A 22,775-nucleotide genomic window follows, 5' to 3' on the forward strand; every position below is an offset into this window, starting at 1 on the left:
TAAACACCATCAATATGCAATACCTCCATGTTTGAGATTTCTTATCTATTACACCCACAAAGGTTATCTAAATGTGTTGGAAACTACATGTTCTGTAAGTATACAAATTATATATGCTCATTTCATTAAAAACCAGAAAGAAATATGTAGGGATTTCTGAATGACAAGTATCTAATAGAAAACTGATCTCCTCCATTTACTACTTGAAAAGATTTGTTAAATATCAAATTAGGTCTCAAAATACAATTAGAAAAATAATGTAAAAAAAAAACCCCACAAGAAAACAGCTCTACTTCTGCTTGGTGCTACAAGTTATCTCATTCACTGCTTTAGCAATGCAAGTCCACTATTGCAACCAGCAACTTAGAATTTCAGTTACACACGCCTGCTTATGTAAAATTGCACTACTTTAAAGATTTGTTTTGGGTGTAATAACTTTTGGTTAAAAATTTAGCACAAAAGGAAGCACATTTATTTAAGAACTTCAAAACAATTTACTTCAGCAGGCTGTGTCTGTAAATTACAATAGTTGAGAGATTTCATTCCATCAGCTAGAGAAATGCTTTATTTCTCTTTTAGATATTGGAATGAGGAAACATCCAGGCACCATAAATGTAGCTCAAGATCATTTCTGACCCCCGTCAACCTTAGGTACAAAGTAAATAAGCACTGGATGAAGTTTTTTTAAAAGGAAAAAAGGCAATATATTAACTTCACAGATCAAGAACTAAAGACTAGCAAATCCTCTCTGGAAGACATTAATACAGCATCTAAAATGTTGGGTTTTTGCCTCTATTTTCTACTCCACTTTCCTGCTGGAGATTATTGCCTGTTTCAAGGACAACAGGAAAAATCCCCGTGTGCTAGCTCATCTGCAGGCATAGTTCACAACCTGCCTATTAGCCTAAACTGACTTTGTCAGTAACCTTCAGCAGAAGGCAGGAGTGATAACAGTTTAAATTGCCACAGATAAACCTGTCAAAGATCATGATTCAGCTCAGAGAGACTAATTGATTTGCCCAGCATCACATATTGAACTTAAGAGCTGGAACTTAACACTTCCTCAGAGTCTCAACTACAAGATAGTGTTCGAGGGCAAAAAATGACATTTCTAAATTAATCCTGTAATTTTCGTATTTTACTAAGTGCTTCCAGTCAGTCTTTCTTTTTCATAACATACAAGGCTACAAAAAGCTACACAAGAACTCCACAGCTTACCCAGAATACTGTCTCTTGCAGAACAAATTTTATCAAATTCATGCACTGCCATATTTTCGTATGACTGGGCTAGGGAGCAACCTTGACCACAGGGACCTGAACTGAAAGTATACTGCCAGATTAATTGTAGAGGTGTGATACAAGGTCTGTTTCCCCAAAGCAGCATGTTTATTTTGCCTTTATTTCTTTTCAAAAGTACAAGTCCATCAGCAAAGAGAAAAACCACCCTGACAAATACAAACTAAAAAAGAAGCAATAACCTTAGATGTGAAGAAACAGAACTAAGTTAAACCACCACCATGAAAGAGTATGTTGGATGTAGCATTAGACAAGGATTAACTTAGCCCAGTATTCCTCTTCTCATCTGCCCATGAAATAAAAAAATGCATATTTTTTTCAACAAACAGACCAAGCAATCTAATTTTATGACATATTTCTTTACTTGCTTTAAAAATAAACCACATTTATTCAATATGTGTACTTGAGCTCACCACAGCAAAAAGTATACTGGAGATGGTGGTTCCTCTATATTGGTTTCTGAAACAGTGAAAGAACACAAGAAAAAAGCACCATATACTGATCCTGAACACAATGCATAGCACTAGAAAGGTTCCTACATGTATGTAAAACAAAGCATGGCAGAAAAATGTTGATATGGTAGGAAACAGAAGAGTAGAGGAGTAATAATGCTTTAATAGGTACCTTGTATATGTAACATTGGCTGAACACATAATTATACTGATATTTAAGAATGTATAAATCCACCAACTACTAAATACAGGAGCATACTCAGAGTGTTGCTGTGCTTCCACCTTCACACACACACTGAAATGACGACTTTCTTGTACAACCTATGATTTGTTTGAAAGGAGATAATGGGCTTCAATCATACCTCTGAAAACAACATGTTATTTTCACATCTTGCTATACTTACTGCAATGGACAGTAAGATAAACTAGTCTGATAAGAAAGTTTGGCAGAGAAGGAAAGTTAAAAAACAAACAAGTGGTATGTAAAATGCATCTTGACTACAGGAGACAGACAAAGCCTTGTGAATCAGATTCAATCTAATTCTCTTTGTTCCGCTTTAATGTACCGGTTAAGAACTATGAGCCCCATCTCCACATCTGCTGGAAACAGGATCAAAATTGTAATCCAATTATTCTTTTAGAAAGTATTTTTGTATCATATTTCTACTAAGGGCTCAGACCCAAATGGAGAATCCAACAGCAAGAAAAAAAAAGCCAGGAAAAAACAGGTGATTATTAAAATGCAGATATAGTCTTTGGTAAAGATAATAAAAGATTATTTCTTAACCCTCTTTCCCATAAAAACCTAGGAATACTAATATCACCTCTTTTTAAAAGAAATGTAGCTTGCCATATGTTTATCTACCACACGGATAATTCTTATTAAACAATACCTTATTGTGCCTTTTCAACAGTTGTGTACAGAAATGTAGACTGAAATGTAGACTGAAACTAATTTTCAGTACCTTCACTTACATACAGAAAATAAGAAATATTTTGCCACTGCAGCAATTAATACTTCATACTTTCGTACTACTGCTCAAGTAATACACTTTTAAGGGCCATGTTTACATTACATATTAAAATGTAACACAAACCCGGAATCTTGAAGGATCCAGTGGCTCTTTCCTTATTTATACCACTTAAGACTACAATTTAACTGACTCTTCCAGGCTCCTTCATCTACACATCAATTTATAAATGAGATCACTCCACTCAAGATGAAGGCAGCAATATGTGTATTCAGTCACTGCCACACCCTAGAATAATTTAGGGGCAGAAACTACAGCATAGCTCATAGCTTGTGTCCCAGTAATTTCTGAGTGAGAAATATTACAAGGAGCCATTTCGACAGCAGCTTGGAATGCTAAACTCTCTAAGCATCTGATACATCAGGTTTTCTCTTATGAGGGATTTTTTCCCCTCGTCATTTGTAAAGAAGCTGAACAGTAGCATAGAGTGTCTTCTTTGCCGCTGAATATTTGATCTCACACTATTCTATATTATACAGTATTTATTTTTCAAAGGTTTATAGTAAAATAGGCTTTACATCAATTCTGAATATCAAAACTAAAAATTGCTGTTGAATACAAACACAGTATCTGAAAGCAAATATAATGTATCTTTAAAAACTAAGATGGTAGGGCAACTAAAGGCGATTCTTGTTCACCCAATCAACATGCTGACACCTCTTTGCCTTCCACCTTCTATTTGAGTTAATTAAATAGTCTGATTTTCATCTGGAAAATCAGGATTAATCTAACTACTGTCAGGCATTCATTTAAAATTTGTTTTCTTAAAAATCTAAAGTAACATATATTTTTAAGAAATAAAAAAGTTATAAACAAAAAAATCCAAAACTTTAAAAACTCAACAAAAATTCTTTTCTCACTGTTAGGGAAAACCTGCTTACCATGTAAGTGATTTGATAACATTTGACCTACAATGCCGTACTCAGTCGACAGTCAACTATGGCAGTTTTTTGTCTTTGTGACTGATTTAAAATTTCACTTTTTTCTACCTTATATCTGTTTCTACGGTATTGTAACAACATTTTAGCATATTATAACCAGCAGCATTTACTAAGTTCACCACATTGAGCATTAAAGGAAACGTCAATTTTACCCTTGAGAAATTAAGGAAATAATACTATCCCTTGAGCTGATTTGGAAACATTAGTTACCGAACAATACTAAATGTATCAGATTTTATTGGAGCAGATACTCATCAGCCCTGATAGCTGCCTTACTCACTGTTCATTTTCTACCATCCTTTTGGAATTCAATGAATAATTTTTTTTATTTTTTCCTGGCATGATCCAAACAAGAGGGTGGAGATGCCTTAGAGCTCTTCAGCCTGCAGGTGGGTGAATAGTGCCCACCTTCCAGAAACAAGAGTCAGAAGAGCCTACTGATCCACAAACTGATGTATTTGATTTGTGTTGCCAGGTTTTGGTAGCGGGGGACCACAGGGATGTCTTCTGTGAGAAGCTGCTAGAAGCTTCCCCCATGTCCAACAGAGCCAATGCCAGATGGCTCCAAGACGGACCCACTGCTGGCCAATGCACGAAACAGGAGCAAGCGTGGGGCAAGGCCTCCACTAACAAACTTTATCACTAAATCTACTACTATTAAAGCTATACCCACAAAGACTCTACTGCTTATTAACAGTTCTTTCTCAGCTCAGTAACACATTTTATTGAAATATAGATGAACACTCTACTTCTACTGCTCAAGTGTTAAAGGCTTCATTTAGTGCCTTGGTGGCACACTTCATTGCAGCGCTATTGTTACAAACTGAAAATTGATTCACTTCAGAGAAGCTTCCAGAACAGTTCAATTTACAGTAAGAATTTCTCCTAATTTTGCCACCCTTAGTCTAAGCAACATCTAAAGCACAGCAGTGATGTAAGCTGGACTCCAGTGTTCTGGGTTCCTCCTCCAGCCAAGAACAGCCTGGGTCACACACTAGCAACAGCCTTGGCAGCACACTCCTCTGCTTCTACCACTGCCAATAGAAATGAAACAAAACTAGACGCAAGAGGTTTCTTAGAAACTTGCTGTTAATGCTGCCTGGCTGAAACTATCTGTAATGCTTGTACTAATTATTCCTGAGTAGATTAGACCAGAGAGTGCCAAGCCAGCCCAGCAACCCTTTCTGTGCACGCTCTGCTGGGCGACCACATTTCGAAATGCAAAATTACACTAAATGGTTGACACCAACACAAACTACAACAAAGTGATGAGTTTAAAAATCATGATAGCTATGATAAGATTATAACCACTGAAGCACCTTGAACACAGAAGAGATTAAAAAAATAAACTCAAGCAATACATAAAAGTAATTTACATAAAAATAATGGAGCAATACATTAAAGAGTTTTATTTTTAAATGGCAAACAGTAAAATACACCCATAAAAATCACATTTTTTTCTTTTTATTTGAAATATTGCACAGAATAAATTAAGAACATGGAAAGATAAGAAAGGAATTATTTCTACGCACCAGTAGTTGGTGTCAACATTTTATATACCACACTACAGTCACTTATATGCCCTCATCTGAATGCATCAAGTAGAACAGTTAGTCTTCATCTAGACCCATAATATCAGTACGTATTTATACTTCTCAATAACACTATATTTGTACAGCCTCAGCTGTTCTCTTTCCTTGGAGGTAGAAGACTGTGCTTCTGTTTTGCCTTTTTAAAAAAAGAAAACTAAGGAATGTACATTTCTCAGTGATTCTCTTTAAATCTAGATTCACTACACAGGCTTTCAAACACTTTGTGCTATCACATAAAGCATGTAATATGCTTTCTACCACCCAGAAAGAACATACCTGAGACTCATTTCTTATTAAGAGAAGAACACTGAATTGGAAAGTGAAAGGCTAGATGCAATGTGCAAGGTGACATGAAAAATCTGAAGTCTGCATACATTTTAAATCAATTTCCTGGTTATTATTATTTTTAAGGGAATAATGTTACGCTGAAATTACTGTTTTTGTCATTTTTCCTTCAAATCCAATAGTAGACATATAATCCCAACAAGATCACAGAGATAAAGTTAACCTGAAATGTAATATTTGAAATTATGGATGCTTTTAAAGCTGTCTTTTAAAAGCTGCTTCACTTGTGAAAAAAAAAAGCTTAATTTGTCCTTGGTAATATTTGTTTCTTTCAAAACAATAATGCTCCAACATCTGAAAGTTTATTGCAAGAGATACTATTTTCTCATTAAAAACAGAATTCAGAAATGAACTATTTTCTTCTAAATTAACCCCATCTTTACAGAGGAAAATGAGAAGATAAATATCACAGCTAAGCCAACACAAACAACCATGTTATGTTCCCCATCTGATAATCAAAAAATAGGGGAAAACCACACTTCAATCCATACTTGATTTTGTGCTTTCTAGACAAAATATACAATCATAATTATTTTATCTTGCCAAATATTTCATTTGGGACACAAACAAGAGATTAAGAAGAAAAAGGTATTATTTCCATTAAAAGTGTCACTAATACCTGCAATAAATGATCTAATATGACAAGAGATCCACCCACCAAACCACAGATGTCTTGGCATGGATTTCCTTTAGCCTGTATTAGCACTGAAAGGGATTGCAAAACAATTCTCTGGCCCAATGACCCAAGCACTTGATTAGGACGAGGGCAATTGGGTTTTAATCCTTTTTCCAGGGAATATTTTATTTTCACAGAAAGAAACAACTTCAATTTTAGAAAGGAGGGCAAAAAGTCTACATGGCTAAGCCACTACAATCACCATTACCAATCTTCACAGTAAAATACTGAACCAAAGGCTGAACTGCCTTAATTAAGGTGATTCAGTTAAGGCAGATTTAATGCATACTGACAAAATGATAAAACAGAAAAAAACACAGGACTTCTGCACCAAATGCTATTTTTTCCAGTGTCTTCTGAAAATGCTGTGTGCAAAGACAAAGCACAGAGATAAAATACAAAGTATTTGATGGACTTTGATCCTAACGGCTACCCAACATTTGTAGGTCCTCACTGGCTTACCCCCATTAGAAAGACAAAACGAGAATTTAAAAGAGCATTTACCAAAAGCATTAATAAAATCATAAATCTTTGAAAATAACCAAGAAACAGCACCCACACGCTTTGCGATTGCTGGCACTACTGGCAAGTCCCACACTCTCTGGAGTGCTGTAAGTTGCCCTGCTGGTTCATGGACACCTCTGCTTCTTTTTTTTTCCTTCTTTTTAACCCTCCCTCAGAAAAAACATTTTTCTTCTGGCACTAACCAAAGACACAGTCCAAGTATTTATGGTCAGTTTTATCAGTCCTTAAAGGGCAGTCTCCTCTGTTCCAGATTTATTCCACTGATCAGCGCATTCAGTGACAGTTTCTATTGCTTCAGCGACCACAGGAACACAAAGACCAGTGTCCTTCTCATGAAGTATAGCTAACTGCTCTTGTTGATTTTTACCAGATCTGTTTTCATGGAAGCCATTAACACTCTTCTCTATTCCAACACAGCATTTTCCAAAGTATATTTTATTAGCCAAATTCAAAACTGCAATTTTATTTCTATAGCTACAAGACCTTGAAAAATATAAACACAGTGACTGTTTACATAAAACCACTTGGGACAGATTTTTTCTATTAAACTTAACATGTTGAATAGAAAAAATACATCTGCAAAAAGAGTTATTTTTTTTTTTTAAAAAAAAACACAAATCAATTGCTATTTCATCCACTGAGTACTGATACTAAGACGTTCAGATTCATTTTTCCTAATAAAAATCAACAGCCCCCTCTGAAAACAAAGCACAGTTTGGCATCTAATGGTATATGAAGTGTAGAATTCAGTAATCTGAGTCTGCATATAAAACCAGAGCTCTACAGTGCTGACAAAGCCCTGCCATTTGAATTCTGTTCCAAGTTTGGTCTGCCTTTGTACAAAACAAGGCTTTTCCCTAACTTAGAAAGCCACATTCTACCAAAAGTTTCACTGACTCTCTAGTGCATAGCTTGATTTCAGCTGATCTGAAATTTTAACAAACTCTTATTAATGTTCTAGCTTTGAGAACCAGAGGTATTAGAACATCCCAAGAATGAAATGCTGTTTGTAGGAGGATGTGGGTTCCTGACCTCATATTGTAAATAGCAGTTACAAGGGAGAACACTGTGATTTCCTAAATGAGGCTGCAGCCTACACTCACATCTGAATGTGAGGTTATCTGTTTAAGCATGAAGGGGGTTTCTCCAATAACATCAGGTTATGCAAAAAAAACACATATGAATTCCTGGAGGCAACTAATTAACATTTGCTTGAAACACATGATTTGAAATGCTTTGCTTTCCACTTCCTATAGGCAAGGCAAACCAATACCAGCCATCGAATATGCTGTGGTTACCACATACTGTGCTACAAGATTTTTTTAACTGTAAGACATGTCTAATTAAAACCAGCAAGTTTGTGCTTCTGTTTGGTTCAGATAAACTACCTTGAATGTCAATCTGGCTATGTGTGACTGGGCTTCGGTCTGACAACATCTAAGTGAAGCTGCACTGAAATCTCCTTGTAAGCAGATAAAAAATTTCACCTGTGCATTTCTTCTGAGGACTGCGCCTCTGAACATTATAAACACATGGTTTTCCACTACTACAAATACAAAATTGGCTCTAAAATTGTTTTATTTCTTTTTTTTTAATAATTTCTAATCTAAGTTCTTTATGTGTGAACTGAACAGTATAGTCCAGACAAAAATACAGATCTACTCAGACAACCACAGTCTACAAAAAAACCAAAACAACAAGGACACATTTATCTCATTAACTGTTGTAACTCACATCAACATTAAAAAATAAGTAACTGTGTGGTATAGCTTAACTGCATATAGATTGCAGACATTTCAAAAGGTCTAAAAGGATTAAGGATGCCACATGACATAAAATTTTTTTCAGAGTATTTTCAAAATGGCATCTGAGTTTACATCCAAAATTGTGTGATTGCTGCAGGAAAAAAGGGCATTAACACTTCCTGACAGTTGTGCTGCTTTAACCCAAACCTCCTTTTTTCTTGGATTTCTCTTATGCAAACTCAAAAAATTTCAAACAAGAGCATTCATAGGGAGCCTTGTTTTCTAGTGTAATACTCTTGTAGAATAACCAGTTTCCCTTCTATCTCACATAAAATCAATTCACAAAAATCACTGTCTTACACAGTTCCTTTTAAAGGTAGGGAGATAAAATAACAAACAGTGAGGCATCAACAGCTTCAGTTTCCTGTTGCAAGCAACACAATTCTGACTTGAATACATGAAAAAGCATGATTTCCTGAGTAAAGCACATATACCCACAACTGGAGCTGAAGTTAGAAATAAGCTTTCATTGACCCTTAATGCTTCTTTCTGGGTTCAGAGGTTTCAGTATGAGAAGACAAGCATTTATTGAAATTTTATATTGTTTTGGGAATCTGCTTCCAAAAACAGCCCACTAGCTATTCTATTTCTCCACTGAAAAAAATTCATTCCGCTTATCAGTGAAAGTAAAAATAAATAAAAATCTCCCTTACTTCACAAAAATCACATATTTCAAAACTGTAATTCTAGAAAGATATTTCTACTTTTAAGCATATAACCAAAAGGGGAGCTGCTCCAAGGGACTGAAAACATACTGAAAATACTGTTATTTTGCTTGGAGAACCTACCCCACAAAATTAATTCTTATCAGTTATGACTAATGTCAAAAGAATAGCATTGAGTATTGTAGTCACGCTTTGTAATGCTGCTAGAATCCTTTACATCCTTCTTTTCAGCTATTTCTAGCTGAAGGGACTACACAAAAGACTGGGGAAACATGGAAGACAGGTGAAAAAACTGCTACAAATCGGAATAGTCACAACTACTCTTTTTTTATTTTACTTCTTTCTTTGAGAATCTTTTCTGATTTCCAAGCAATTCCCAGTATACTAGCCTGCCTTTTCTGATAATCTTTTTCAGTTTATTGAATGGAAGATTTAAATTTGTAGCCTTATTGGTTCTATAAGAACTGTGAGAATACTTCATTGGTAATAAAACTGACATTTTTAGAATCCTATGAAGAATCTCAAAGTGCTTGAGAGACATGCCAGAAATAATCCTTCCAATCCTGAACAGGAAGTTCTTCAACCATTTTGGAACTGAAATTTTCTACATGTCACAGTATTTCAAAATAAGGAATGAAAAATAGTAACATGCAGTATTTTTAAATTAAAATACACACATACTGGAGGAATATGGATGACATATGAAACAAAGCAGTTAATTGCTGTTTTCACCTCTTGTCTCGCCAACTCCTCCATATCAACTTCTCTGTTCTCATGCTCTCCAAAACCTTCCTCACACATCAAGCTACCTCTTCAACTTTTTCCTTCAGCACCTCCACCTCATCGGTGTCTAGTTCAATTCCAGTGAGCCAAGGCTCATTTATTCAATCCAATTTCCTTCACCAAAATTTCTTATCCAATCTGTCTATCACTATGTTCCAAATCTACTAAGACAGTCTGTCCTCTGTTCCCTCATTACTTGACCTTTTGGGTCAGTATTGAAGTTTCTCTGCTGTTAGTCATCTTCTCCTAGAAGCCTCCTCCCATTCTTTCGATGGGATGAGCAACTGTTTTCATGCCTTGTACTTGCTTTATGCTCAGCTCTTCTGCTTCCCTCTCAAAAGACAAGGTCACCCTTCGTGACTCCCAGACCTGGCCTGCACGCCACATCCACCTCCTCTGCTCCTGTGCTGTGTTGAACATGTCCGGCAAGGATCTTGCACTTAGTTGTCTTTCACTAGAAACTGTTTTTTCTTTTCTTCTGCTCCACTACCTCAGCAGCTCTGCTTAGGAGACAGCTCAAGTCCAGCAGGGCCAGAAGAGCCAAAACTGAACAGAAGTAACAGGCAGTCTGCAGAGGTGGCAAATACCACATTATGTGCTTTGGGGTTTTGGTGTTTTTTTTTTTTAATTCTAGGCCACTGACTACTGATTGCCAGAAAGATTGTCAAAGACAGCTTGTTAAACAACCATGAAGAAGCTTTTAATCTGCACACCCATAAAGGCAAGGAAACAGTTACCTTAATTTACCTCACTCTATATTTAAAATTCAACCTTACTTTATTTGGCTGTAAACCAGGAATTAATACATTAAAAATAAAATCATTCACTCCTCCCCAAAAAACCAAAGTGATAATCCTTTCAACTTCTTGCTCTAGCTCTAGTTGTAGATAGAGTGGTAGTTTGTCTTAATGCAAGTTCAGATCAGCATTTTTCAACCCTTCAAAATTCAGAGTAGGTAACAAAACGTATTTCTGAATATCTGTCTTTTGAAAGATTATCTATTAATCTTCTTATTGACCATCCTGGCCCTGCTTTAGAAAGAATATCTAAGAAGATTACAGAACCTGGTAGCAAAGCTGAAGGCTTGTTAACTTGATAAGGCTATAGATTTAAAACTGTGTTAAATTAAACAGGTTTTGAAAATGGCTTAACTCCACTAGCAGGGATAAGGTTTGAGTGTTTCCTCTCAGATCTTTTCCTAGCTCATGAAAAAGGTGACCACGTAAGATAGCAGGGCACTGGCATACACAAACAAGTGAAGGTTCATGAGATGTTGATTTTCCTTTAGCAAGCTCTCAGCTAAAGAATAAAAGCTTTATCTTTACTCAGAGGCATATTACCACACCACACTGAATTCATCTTTACTGGATTTGTTTAAAATAAGCTTCTAAAACAGCTATGCCCTATATATGCCAACTCAGATCACCATCTGATTATCTTTGAATACTTTTCATCTTAACACTTTTTAACAGTCAGAAGTGCCTCATCCCCCCATTTTTACAGAAAAAAAATCAGACCATAACCTAAAGAATTAAGATAGCATGCTAATAGTGAATAATTGAAGACTTCTTTCAGTTACTCAGAATTGATCCTCTCATTCCTCTGTGCAAGTAAGACACTTCTGGAATTCAGCAGCATGAAAGTCTGGTAGAAGTGAGTACTTTTGTCTTTAACCAGAGCTCTTCAAAAGCTTGTCTTGTAAAATTCTAGTTCACACACAATAAAACAGTGCTCCAGTTTTTAAAAAGCTTTGAATGTACATGCATATTTTGAAAGCACTGAGAAGAGGAAGCCAAGAGAGGTATTATGCACATCTTTCCTTTTTAAAAGGAGAGCAAAGTTTCCTCACCTTATTGCAGTTCTAATGCCATGGAATAAAATCAGTTTTATTAACAAAAGAAAACTAAAGACTGAGGAGTGCTTCAGGTGTAATGAAGTACAACAGGACAAACTCTGATGCTTGGCTCATCTTCCACAAACACGAGCAGCACTGCTTCATTTCAGAGAGGAGGAGAACAACATTTATATTAATTTTTAAGCAACACTGAAATGCTTACTTTTGATCAAACTGCATTTATGATTAATAGCATACTTCCCAGCTAGAAGCTGTATTATACTTTGCACATTTACATAAAGGACAATCTATATTTGACACTTAAGTATCATGCCAATTTGGAAGATCAAAATAGTCAAGCATAAGACAAGAATAATTAGTTTAATTAAAAAATAAAATTAAAAAATACCACAACCAATTTACACAGTCTTTTAAAAATTGTGTGGAAGACTGAGCATATCAGCACTGCTCCAACAAAATGACTGTGCAAGAGAGACACTGCACACACATGCACACAAGAGAAGCTTTCATTTTTGGGAGACTAGACATTCTTGCAGGTTGTACTTTTTTATACACAAGAGTTTAAGTACATATACTGGGGGGAGGGTTTAACCAGTGGCCAAATACAATAGGAGCAAAGACCTAGCCAAGAAATGAAATTGCTTAATGTTCTTAAGTGTTCATACTCTTATGCTGCAAAAACCTAACTGGATAACAAATTGCATGCTTCAGTGCCACAACAAGTGTTAAACAAGTGTCACAGTCCTCAAGGGTACAGGGATACATGATTTCCATGGTGGATCACTCATATGCAGCACAGTTATTTTAACGTTCCTAGCAAGCTCTTTGGCAACACTGTCTGTACATTAAACATAAAGAGTTGAGTTTGACTTCTGCGTTGCATTTTCCCCTCAACTGAAGAAACCAAACCTGGATGTTTCTAAGAAACAATCTACAGATATACATACAAGCATCACACAAGGAATTCCAAATACTGGACTTGGCTTGTCTTTTTAAAGTGATAGCCCTTATTTCCAGTGCGTCTTCCTGAGCCCTGATGATTTCCTGACATTCAAGAGCATGCACAGAGAAAAAAGACTAAACTGTTTCTGTGCTGATCAAGACCAGCAAGGGGCTTTGTGCCCAAACTGCAGGGCACCCCTGGCAATATCTATGAGATGAAAATAAATGAAAGCAATTATTCATGCACTCTCAGTGCAGTAAGGCTCTAAGATTTGCCCCATTGTGCAGCATGATGATTAGAGGACAGTGCTGCCCTCTCCCCTTCTATACCCAGGATTCTGGTTGCGTAGCCAGTGCCATGTCTAGAAGGTGTCTGCCAAGATGATAGCTTCAACTGTCTGTTGGGCCAGAATTTGACACAGTTGGAAACCAAAAGAAAACAGTGAACTTCTAAAGTAGTGGAGCTATTGCTTCATTGTCCTAACATTTCAGGCTTGAACTGCAGACATTGAAGTATAACTTAAGTCCACCAGTCACACAAAACTGCAACACAGCATACCAAAGGGGGCACACACAATCTCTTAGAAGCTGCCTTTAAAGCTGTTTTTTTTACCTCCTCTCCCTCTTAGATCCATAGGAAGGTGGAAATTTTTAAGTAACACACACAACATGGCAATTCTTCAGTATTCTGAACACATGCCAGAGTCAAGGTATCCATTTGCTTGTCAAGACAGATCAGAAAGGACGAAGTGATCTTTATGGGTTTGGAAGGTGAAGAACAATGAGAAGAGCAGAAAAGATACTTCCCTGAGATATGAGATTCCCCATCTCAGGGCCACTTGCTTCCTAAAATTAATCCAGCTCACCTCAAAGCAGCCATTTTTGGTCAAAAAAACCCCTGCTCTCTGAAAAGATTCTGATTTGGCGATATGAGAAGAAAAGGATAGGAACGGATGTAATGCAACTGACCCAAGAATTCACTGCTTTTATGTCTCCTAACAAAGAGGCATCTGACAGGAACTGAGATGTAATAGATTAATACTTTACCTTTGTGCACCCAGTAACGAGGTGTATGTATGAACAGGGCTGATATTTCACCTTTAATCATCGAGACACATTCTTACCCACTCTTGGATGTGTGCATAGGCAAAGATTTAAAGGGGAAGGAAAAAAACCAAGAAAACTTTTAAACCAAAGAAGGCTAAGCAATACAGTGATACTAACCTACACTTTATGCTCTTCATTCGTTTAGCAAATTAAGTCATAAATACTACAAGAGCATCTGTAGTCCAAATACTTCAACAGAACATTTTCTTTCTTATTGCTTATTTTATTTTTCCTATGTTTGACACGGTCAAGGACAAATTGGACACAAGAGGGAAGAAAAATATATATTTTCTTTTTCTTGGAAGTAGTACACTAAGATCAGAGGCGAGAGAACGTTTGAATAAAGGAAATGATGGAGCCAAAGAAAAGACCGAGGAAGGCGTTAAGCACATCATAAGGAGAAGGCCAAATGCACTGCAAGGGGAAGTCCACCAAGAGAAAGACAAACAATTCAACATAACAAATTTCCAGTTTTATTATCACAGCTGCAGTTGCAGGCTTGCTGTTTTCCGCAGCTCCTAACCATATGCTAAATACAGGGGTAAGAAGAAGCAGTACCAGGGCAAAAGCATTTCACTCATGTAAAGGAGAGAAAAGAAGGATTTCTAGCTGACCTCATTCCAGTCAGCCCCTTCAGCTCTTCCTACTGTACAGGATGTCCCTTAAGCCACTGAACAGGAGGTAGCCATTCCACAAAGCCAGACGCTATACATACATAAACACAGCAATAGCACTACTGACTTTTCTAACCAGAACCTGGACCACCTATGTAAAGCAATTTTAGGGGTATTTTATTTCTGCGGTAATAAGAAAAAAAAAAAAAACTTTTATTCTCTTTTAAAACAAACCAAACTGCTCCCCTTCACAAGCTCATTAATAGCAAGGGCTTTAGACTCCCTTTTTGTGCAGTTCAAATTTTTTTAATGATCAAAGCTTTTCGAGTAGAGCAATAACCTGTAACTCACCAACCAAATTACAGTGGAGGAAAAAAGACACCATTTTATTTCAGGTAGGCTGTTTTAAATGAATCTACAGAAATGGAGGAATATTAAATTTTAAGATGAAGGGACAAACCTTTCTTCCACCTGAAAACAAAGCAATCATACAACAGGATCTTCCACTAATGCACAAAAAAAAAGGTTACTGGAAACAAAAAGTATCACATTACAATACTGTGAATTTGTTTTTTAGTTCATAAATCAAATCACTTAAAAACCTAATTATTTTTACAATAAAGGGATTATACTACTTTTGCAGCTATTTTATCAAGCAGATTAATGTTACCTGGCAGGTTAAACACTGATATCAATGTTCAAAGTATGAAATCAAGTATTTCTGTACTACCAACACCATTCACATTCGATATTATCTTTTTATTCTTTTCAAAACAGACTCAAATCTACACAGCAGTGTGCCAGTCAAAAGATTTCTCTAGCTGAAGAATGAAACACCAACTTCCACTTTTTTTTTTTTTTTTTTTTAAAGTGTCTGGCTTTTCCTCACCAAGGTATTTACATGACTCCCCCATCCAAACACAAACTGAAATCCTTTTAACAATGTAACACTAGGCACTGAACCATCTTTGATACAGGAAAGGAATTATGAACAGCTTTCCAGTAAGGCGGAAGTCAATGATTTAAAGAGTGAACAGAAGTACCTACTGACCTCAGTTGAGACTGTAGTCCCATTGTAAAACATGCTATAGATTTATTGGAATTAAAAAAGTCAATCTCTGCCCCAAAGAGTATACAGTTTAAACAGCGAGTCAAACAAAGGAAGTACTATCAGTCATATCTGCAGATGGGAAACAGAGGCACAAAGAGCTCTGAATGACTCTCTGCAATGTTATAAAAGACATCTGTGGCAGAGCCAGGAACTGAGCCCGGAAGCTCTCAACCCTAGCCCAATGCCTTTGGATGGGGAGACAATTCCTCCTTTTGCTTAGACTTCCTCTCTTCACTTAATTACTCATCTCAGAGAGGAAGCACATTAACACCATGAGAGACAGTCTATTTTCCTTTTATATTTATAATCTCCATTAAAATTTATCTATCTTAACATAAGATAAAAAAGTGTCACAAAGAAGTAATTAAAATTATGTAGCAATAATCTGGTATTTCAGAAAGTGTGAAAGGCAACAAAAGCATGCATATATGATTTAGAGAGACTTCCCAAAATGTTTTCTAATGATCACCCCAGAATATGAATACACATCTATCTCTATATTCTCAAAATATTTCACATGTTAAAAGTTGCTCCTCAACACTCCTTACTTTTATAGCATGGAATCACAGAACAGTTTGGATTGGAAGCAATGCTAAAGATCATCTAGTTTCAACCCCCACCTCCCACTAGACCAGGCTGCTCAAAGCCCCATCCAACCTGGCCTTGAACGCTGCTAGGGAGGGGGCATCCACAACTTCTCTGGCAACATGTGCCAGTGTCTCACTAACCTCACACTAAAGGACATCTTTCTAATAATCAAAATCTAAATCTACCCTCTTTCAGCTTAAGAACATTAGCCCTCATCCTGACACTACAAGCTACTTGTAAACAGTCCCTCTCCACCTTTCCTATCAGCATCTTCAGGTACTGGACAGCCACTGTAAGGTCTCCCTGGAGCCTTCTCTTCTCCAGGCTGAACAACCCCAGGTCTCTCAGCCTGTCTTCATAGGAGAGGTACTCCAGCCCTTTGATCATCTTTGTGGCCCTTCTCTGGCCTTGCACCAAGAACTTCACGGCCTTCTTATTTTGGGGACTCCAGAACTGGATACAGTACTCCAGGTGAGGTCTTACAAGATGCAGCCCAGGGTACAGTTGGTTTTCTGGGCTGCAAGCGCACACTGCTGGCTCAAGATAAGCTTCTCATCAACCAATGCCCCCAAGTCCTTCTCCTCAGGGCTCTTTTCAGCTCATTCCCTGCCCAACCTGTAACTGTGCTTGGGGTTGCCCCAACCCATGTGTGGAACCTCAAACTTGGTCTTGCTGAATTACTAAAAAATTTTTTCAACAGTGAAGAGATTTCAGACTATCTAGACAACTCTGCTCTAGGTTCTGCTAAAACTGCCCTAACTTCAGAAACTTGGACTAGAAAAAAAATAGCAAGAGAATTGGTACATCTTTAGCACATACCAATTCAAGGCAAAAGAAAAATTAAATGTGTATCATCTTAAATCTATCCTCTAGTAAAGAAGTTAGAGCAGCTCTCCAACATCTACGAACTTATACACACAGCTACATTTCAGACTACCACAATAAGCATACCCTTGTAAAGCTACCAAAAGGAACTTACAGTAATACTTGTTTGACATAAGTTATGAAAATGACAAGATGAATAATATGAGCATAAATGTGAAAGTAAGTACCCTAACATTTCCATATGCTCTTTTGAAGGAAAGAAGGCTCATGTGATCACGAGGTCCCTCAACATCCCTCAGTAACTTGCTCCAGTTAGGAGTTAGGCTGCAGTTCCTAAACGTCTTCCAAGCTGTCAGCTTAGCTGAAGTCTTTACTTAAAAAAAAAAAAAAAAAAAAAAGGAAAAAGCATTAAATTAGCATCCATACCAGAGAGGAAGCTGCAACATGAGTGTAACTATTATTTGTTCTCCCAGGCAAGCTGGCTGCTCAGAACAGAAAAGCTGGGAAGTCAGGAAACAGTTTTCCACCAGGTACAGCAGTATGCTGCCTTTGTCCAAAGGGTACCCGAGGGAAGGCATAGAAGGCTTTATGCTCCAAAATAACAGGGAATAGAAAGAGGTTAAGAACTCACAGGGAGAAATTGCAGTTGTTACAGTGGTGAAAGATTACACAGGTTACAAAAAGAAACAGGGTTGTTGCAGTGGGGGAGACACAAGGCACAAGATTTATTATTCTCCACCACCCACTCAGCTTCATTAGTTTTAAAACTCAAGGAACCATTTGTTTGTTTATTGTCATATGTCACCACATACATACAGAGAATGCAATATACACAGTGCCGTGCAATAACAGGGCTGGCAGCTCCATAGTCATTGATACAGTTCAGGAAATCACGCTACAGTACATGCTGTATGAACCTTTTCTGAAAATTATGGCATCCTCTGAAAGGGCATTTACGAGCTTAGTATTACTTCAGGGTATAAGCAGAATGTTTATGACTTGACAGCCTTCATCCATGTTCACTTCATTTAACGTAACAGCAACTTTCATTTACTAGCTCCCCTTCAGCGAAATTAGTTTAGGAAATCTGACTCTGCCACTCATCTAGAAACAGATTTTCCTCTCCAATTCCCAGAGAATAACTACATTTGCAGCCATCTTTATGTTATAGCTAGCAAAACAAAAACAAGCAGAGCATGTTTGCTTCAACAATGTCCATTACATCAGTGTTTTGTTTTCTGAACTTTTTTTGAAAAACAGTTTTCATATAGATAAATGAAAGTTCTTATCTCACCCTTCCTATCCTCTTCAGAGTTGGCTTATGTTCATCAAAGTACTGCCTTCCTAGTAGAAAAGGCTCTGGACAAAGTTGATAAAAGATGAGAAGATCATCTTTCCCTTTCTCCCAAAGGAAATAAGAAAGCCTGTGAAACCCCACAAAGTATTCAGATTTACTGTAAAATGTTGAAATCTATCACTAGTATACAGTGAGTATCAATTATTTGCATGAGGAACACACATGGTCAAAATTTTAATGGCACACCATACAGCATAACTAATAAATTGAAGCAATATTCCATATGTTATCACTTTCTACTCTGTACAACATCTGGAAATGCAAATGTTGCACAGCAGGATATTATAGAACATTAAAAAAATAAAATATTCCATATTCAGTTTCATTTTTTCTAGTAAGGTTTTGAGAAACTTTCAAGTGCAGTTATTCACATATGCAGTACACATATGCAGTGAAAGCCTATTTGGAGGAGAAGCAGTCTCTGAAAATACACATTTACAAAAGTCAACTCAAAAATATATAAACAAGTTATATGGTTATTTTGCTTTGCTTTAAACGGAAGCGCTTTTGCAAATACAAGGTATCATAGTAAACATCTGAAAGTTCTGGAGAAGACCAGATTGGTTTTGACACTATTGAAGTTTCTTTGCAGTAATTTTTAAGTTTTACCTTCTGAAAGAAAAACAACTCATGTCATCTTCTTTTGTCCCTTACCAATTAACCTACACACAGAACTAAACTCATTAGCAGCGTCATGATAATTATTATTTTTATATTCTAAAGAACTTAATGAGAGTCTACCAAGCAGAGAAAGCACCTCAATCTAAAATAACACCTGTTTTTTAAATCCTCATGCAAACTTAAGAGGGGCATCTTAGATGCTTAAAAGAGATTACTATCATTTAAGCACAAATGAGGACAAATCAGTCTCAGGCTTCCTTCATTCATTAAGTAAACTAAATAATTCAGCTATGCTTTTTAAATTCAGAAACTCTTAAAGTGGAGGAACTCTGGATGCACAAGCATCACAAATTTCAGAGTAGCTGCTCTGCCCTGTCATTAGATAAAACAGAAGCAAGGTCAGCCATCTCATAAAATCATATTTCTCAATACAGGTTCCGATGTGGATACTCATGAGGTTACTGGGTCTTGATTGTAAGACATGACACATTCTACAGATTGCACAGAACCTAAGAAGTAACATGAATACAGACAGAAGGCAATCCCATTACAGTACATAGATTTTTCCAGATCATTTAGGAAAAATACTCAGGAAAAACTAATTAAAGAAGAGGTGAGGACTGAGAGTATAAATAACTTACCAGACCACAGTAATTAAAAGATTTATTTTTAAAGAAAGAGAAGTAAAAATGTAGTTCCTGAGAAGCCAATGGCAAAACCTTAATTGATTTCAACAAGAACATAACCGCCCTGCTCAAGTTTAACATCTGTTAAATCTAATTTGAAGGAAATTTACTGATAGTTGGAATCATTACAGGATGCAAAAGATCCAAAATAAAATCTCTAATCTTGCATCTGACTAACCAAGAACAATTTTGAGTGTTCTTCACAAGATGTTGATCCTTAACAATCACTTAACCTCTCCACATAAATTACCTTGCTCTATTTTAGTTCCTTTTAGTATGACAATTAAGGTACTGAGACGCTTTTCTTTTTCATACCTCAGCAACTGAGAGTTTTAAGACGGACATATTACTGGTACTTAATTATGACTAAACCAATACTGGTAATAACACTGATGTGTTTTGCTAGAAATCTGCAACAGTTCTCAAAAACACTGTTTTGCTACATTTACTATCTTGACTGCCCTTACCTTGAAGCAGTGGCTAGCAACTGCCTTGAAACAGTGCAGGAAAAGATACGATTGCAACAAAATACCATCAACCATATGGTACTCACCCTAACAGGAGGGCTCCGTGCTTGCACCCTTTGCGGCTGTCCAGCTTGAGAGCTTTGCAGGTCCTTTGATCCGCAATTAGCTACAGTGTTGATGGGAACCCTTAAAGCATTTGTGCTACCACTCCCACCACCAGCACTGGCTTTCCGAGGCCTCTGTTTGATGCCATCCAGTAGTCTAACAAGCAAAATATTACTGGGAAGCTCGTCAACACTGCAGTCCACCAAAGTCCTGCACTCTGGGCACCGAAGCTCGTTGCGAGAGCTCACGATGCCCAGCAGACAGCGTTTGCAAAACGTGTGTTGGCAAGGCAAGACTTTTGCAGAAGCATCAAGGCGTTCTAAGCAAACAGGACACTCCAACAGATCCAGCAAAGCTGATTCATCCATCTTCTTTGTATTACTTAAAAAAAAAAAAAAATCTTTGAAGAATTTGTGTGTTTTGAGCACTCCAAGGATATCACGTTACATCCATTCCTCTTCTGGCTGTGCTCTGAAATTTTTTGAGGGGAAAAAAACATTAAGAATCTGAAAAAAGAGTCACCAAGACTATTTCATATAAAGATGTTCATACAAAGAGCAAGATAAAAGATTTTTAGACTAATCCAGTAGATATTTCCAACAAATGGAAGAACCATCAAGATAACAATAAATAATAATAGCAATCTATTTGGTTAAAACATCGCAACAAAGGCTACCAGCTACGGTTGTTAAATTCAAGATCCCATCAATCTGAATCTTGAGTGATTCTATTCTCTCAAATTATTCCAGAATAAAGAGCTATCTCCAGTACAGCCTTATAATAAAGACTACTTTCCACAGTTCTTGCTTAGTACACCTGTAGCACTGAACATTGTTTTGAAACCAGCTTTTTGCACAACAAGAAGACGGTTAAGGTAAATACTGCTGGGTCTGAAACAACAGAGCATGCACCAGTAGGGCACAACAAGGGGAATTACATTTATGCCAAGAATAAGCCGGTAACAGATTACATTTCTACCGTTTCTATGAAAAGTAATAGGAGCACACTGCACGCATCAGTCCTGAAAGCAGCCCTTAGCTCACAGGGTTTTCAGCTTACCAGGGGCGCTGACGAGAGGGCTCGATGCAGTGCCGCCTTTAAGAAGCGCTTCAAAAACTATCGCCAAGTGATTTACAGCAGGAAGTGCTACTGCCATATCGTTAGGACAACACGAGTGCTGCGTATGCAGCCACCGAGGCAGAGGCAAGCCTTCAGCCAGCCGCCGCGCATGCAGCCAGCGGCTGGAAAAAGGGGGGGAGGGGGGAAATCCCACCACCAAAAAGCCCCCTATAAAACACCATTCAGCGGGAAGTCACCCCAGGCTGCTCCACGAGGGAGGAAACGGCTTGCTGAGCTCCGCGGACCCCAGCACTGCGCGCCCGCGTTGCCCGGCGCCTGGCGCGGCAGCCCCAGCGCGGCCCGGGGCCGCTGCCCGGCGCTCCCCGCGGCAGCGCGGCGGGGCCCGGCGGCACAGCCCCGTCCCACCCCTCGGGGCTGCCCGGGCCGAGCTCCAGGCGAAGTTGCGCGCCTCCGCCCAGTCCCGCCGCCGGCCTGCGGAAGCCGCTCCCGCCTCTCCGGGCGCAGGACGCGTGTCGAGCCGCTCGTCCCCGCACCTACCTGTTTACGGGCTCCGCGTCCATACCGGCTCTCTTATTTATTCGTGCTTCCCCCCCCTGCCCTCTAAAAGCGATTCGCAAGCAGGCAGACCCCCGGGCAGGGGGTGCGCACCGTTCCGCAGGCCCTCCGGAGAGAGGGGCGAGCGGAGCCGGCAGCCCCGGGAGGCGCATCCCGGGCGGGGCGGGGGAAGGAGGCGGGCAGGGGCAGTCCCAGGGCAGCGAGAGGGCTGGCACCCCGCCCCGCGGCGGGGAGGGGAGGGTCGGGCCTGCGGCCCCTTCACCGAGCCGAGCCGAGCCGAGCCGCCCCTCCGGGGGAGCGGGAGGGTCCCCGGGGAGGCTGAGCACCGCCCCGCTCCCCGCCCCTCCCCGGCTCTCACCGTGCGGTGCTGCAGCGGCCCGGAGCAGCTGCGCCGCCCCCGCTTTGTTCCCGTGAGGAGCCGACGACGACCCCGCCGGTGCCTCTCCCGCCGCGGCAGCACCGAAGCTCCCGTCCCGCTCCCCGCCCCGCAGGGCCGACGCGAGGGGCGGCCCCGCCCCGCCCGGCACCGCCCCGCCGAGGGGGCCGCTTGGAGGGCGGCCCGGCCCGGCCCGGCCCGGCCCGGCCACCTCCCCTCCGCGGCAGCGCCTCCCCTCAGGGGAGCGGGCGGGGCCGGGCCGAGGCGGCCGCCCCTTTTCCCCTCCCCGCCCCCTCGCCAGGTGCCGCGGCGTGGCTGCTGGGCTGGGGGCTTCCCGGGACGGGGGAGGGTCTGCCCGCCCGGCTGGGGAGGTGG

At 39.1% G+C, this 22,775-nt stretch overlaps 1 protein-coding gene across 3 annotated transcripts in view; it reads right to left on the bottom strand.

Moving 5' to 3' along the window:
* SH3RF1 (SH3 domain containing ring finger 1) overlaps positions 1–22,509 on the bottom strand; it is an 83,586-nt gene extending 61,077 nt beyond the window's left edge. The window contains exons 1-2 of one of the 3 annotated variants that reach the window (XM_051616483.1): positions 22,383–22,508; positions 20,371–20,860 (exon numbers count right to left, since the gene is read on the bottom strand). In XM_051616483.1, the coding sequence (XP_051472443.1) occupies positions 20,371–20,757 (387 nt within the window). In that variant the 5' untranslated portion in view covers positions 20,758–20,860; positions 22,383–22,508. Of the gene's footprint in view, positions 1–20,370; positions 20,861–22,006; positions 22,120–22,382 lie in introns of those variants that run through there. The other 2 variants (XM_051616484.1, XM_051616485.1) reach the window with 2 other exon arrangements.
* Between the last annotated feature and the right edge of the window lie 266 nt (positions 22,510–22,775).

The sequence above is a fragment of the Apus apus genome, chromosome 4 (assembly GCF_020740795.1).
Source record: "Apus apus isolate bApuApu2 chromosome 4, bApuApu2.pri.cur, whole genome shotgun sequence".
NCBI classification, from domain to species: Eukaryota; Metazoa; Chordata; class Aves; order Apodiformes; family Apodidae; genus Apus; species Apus apus.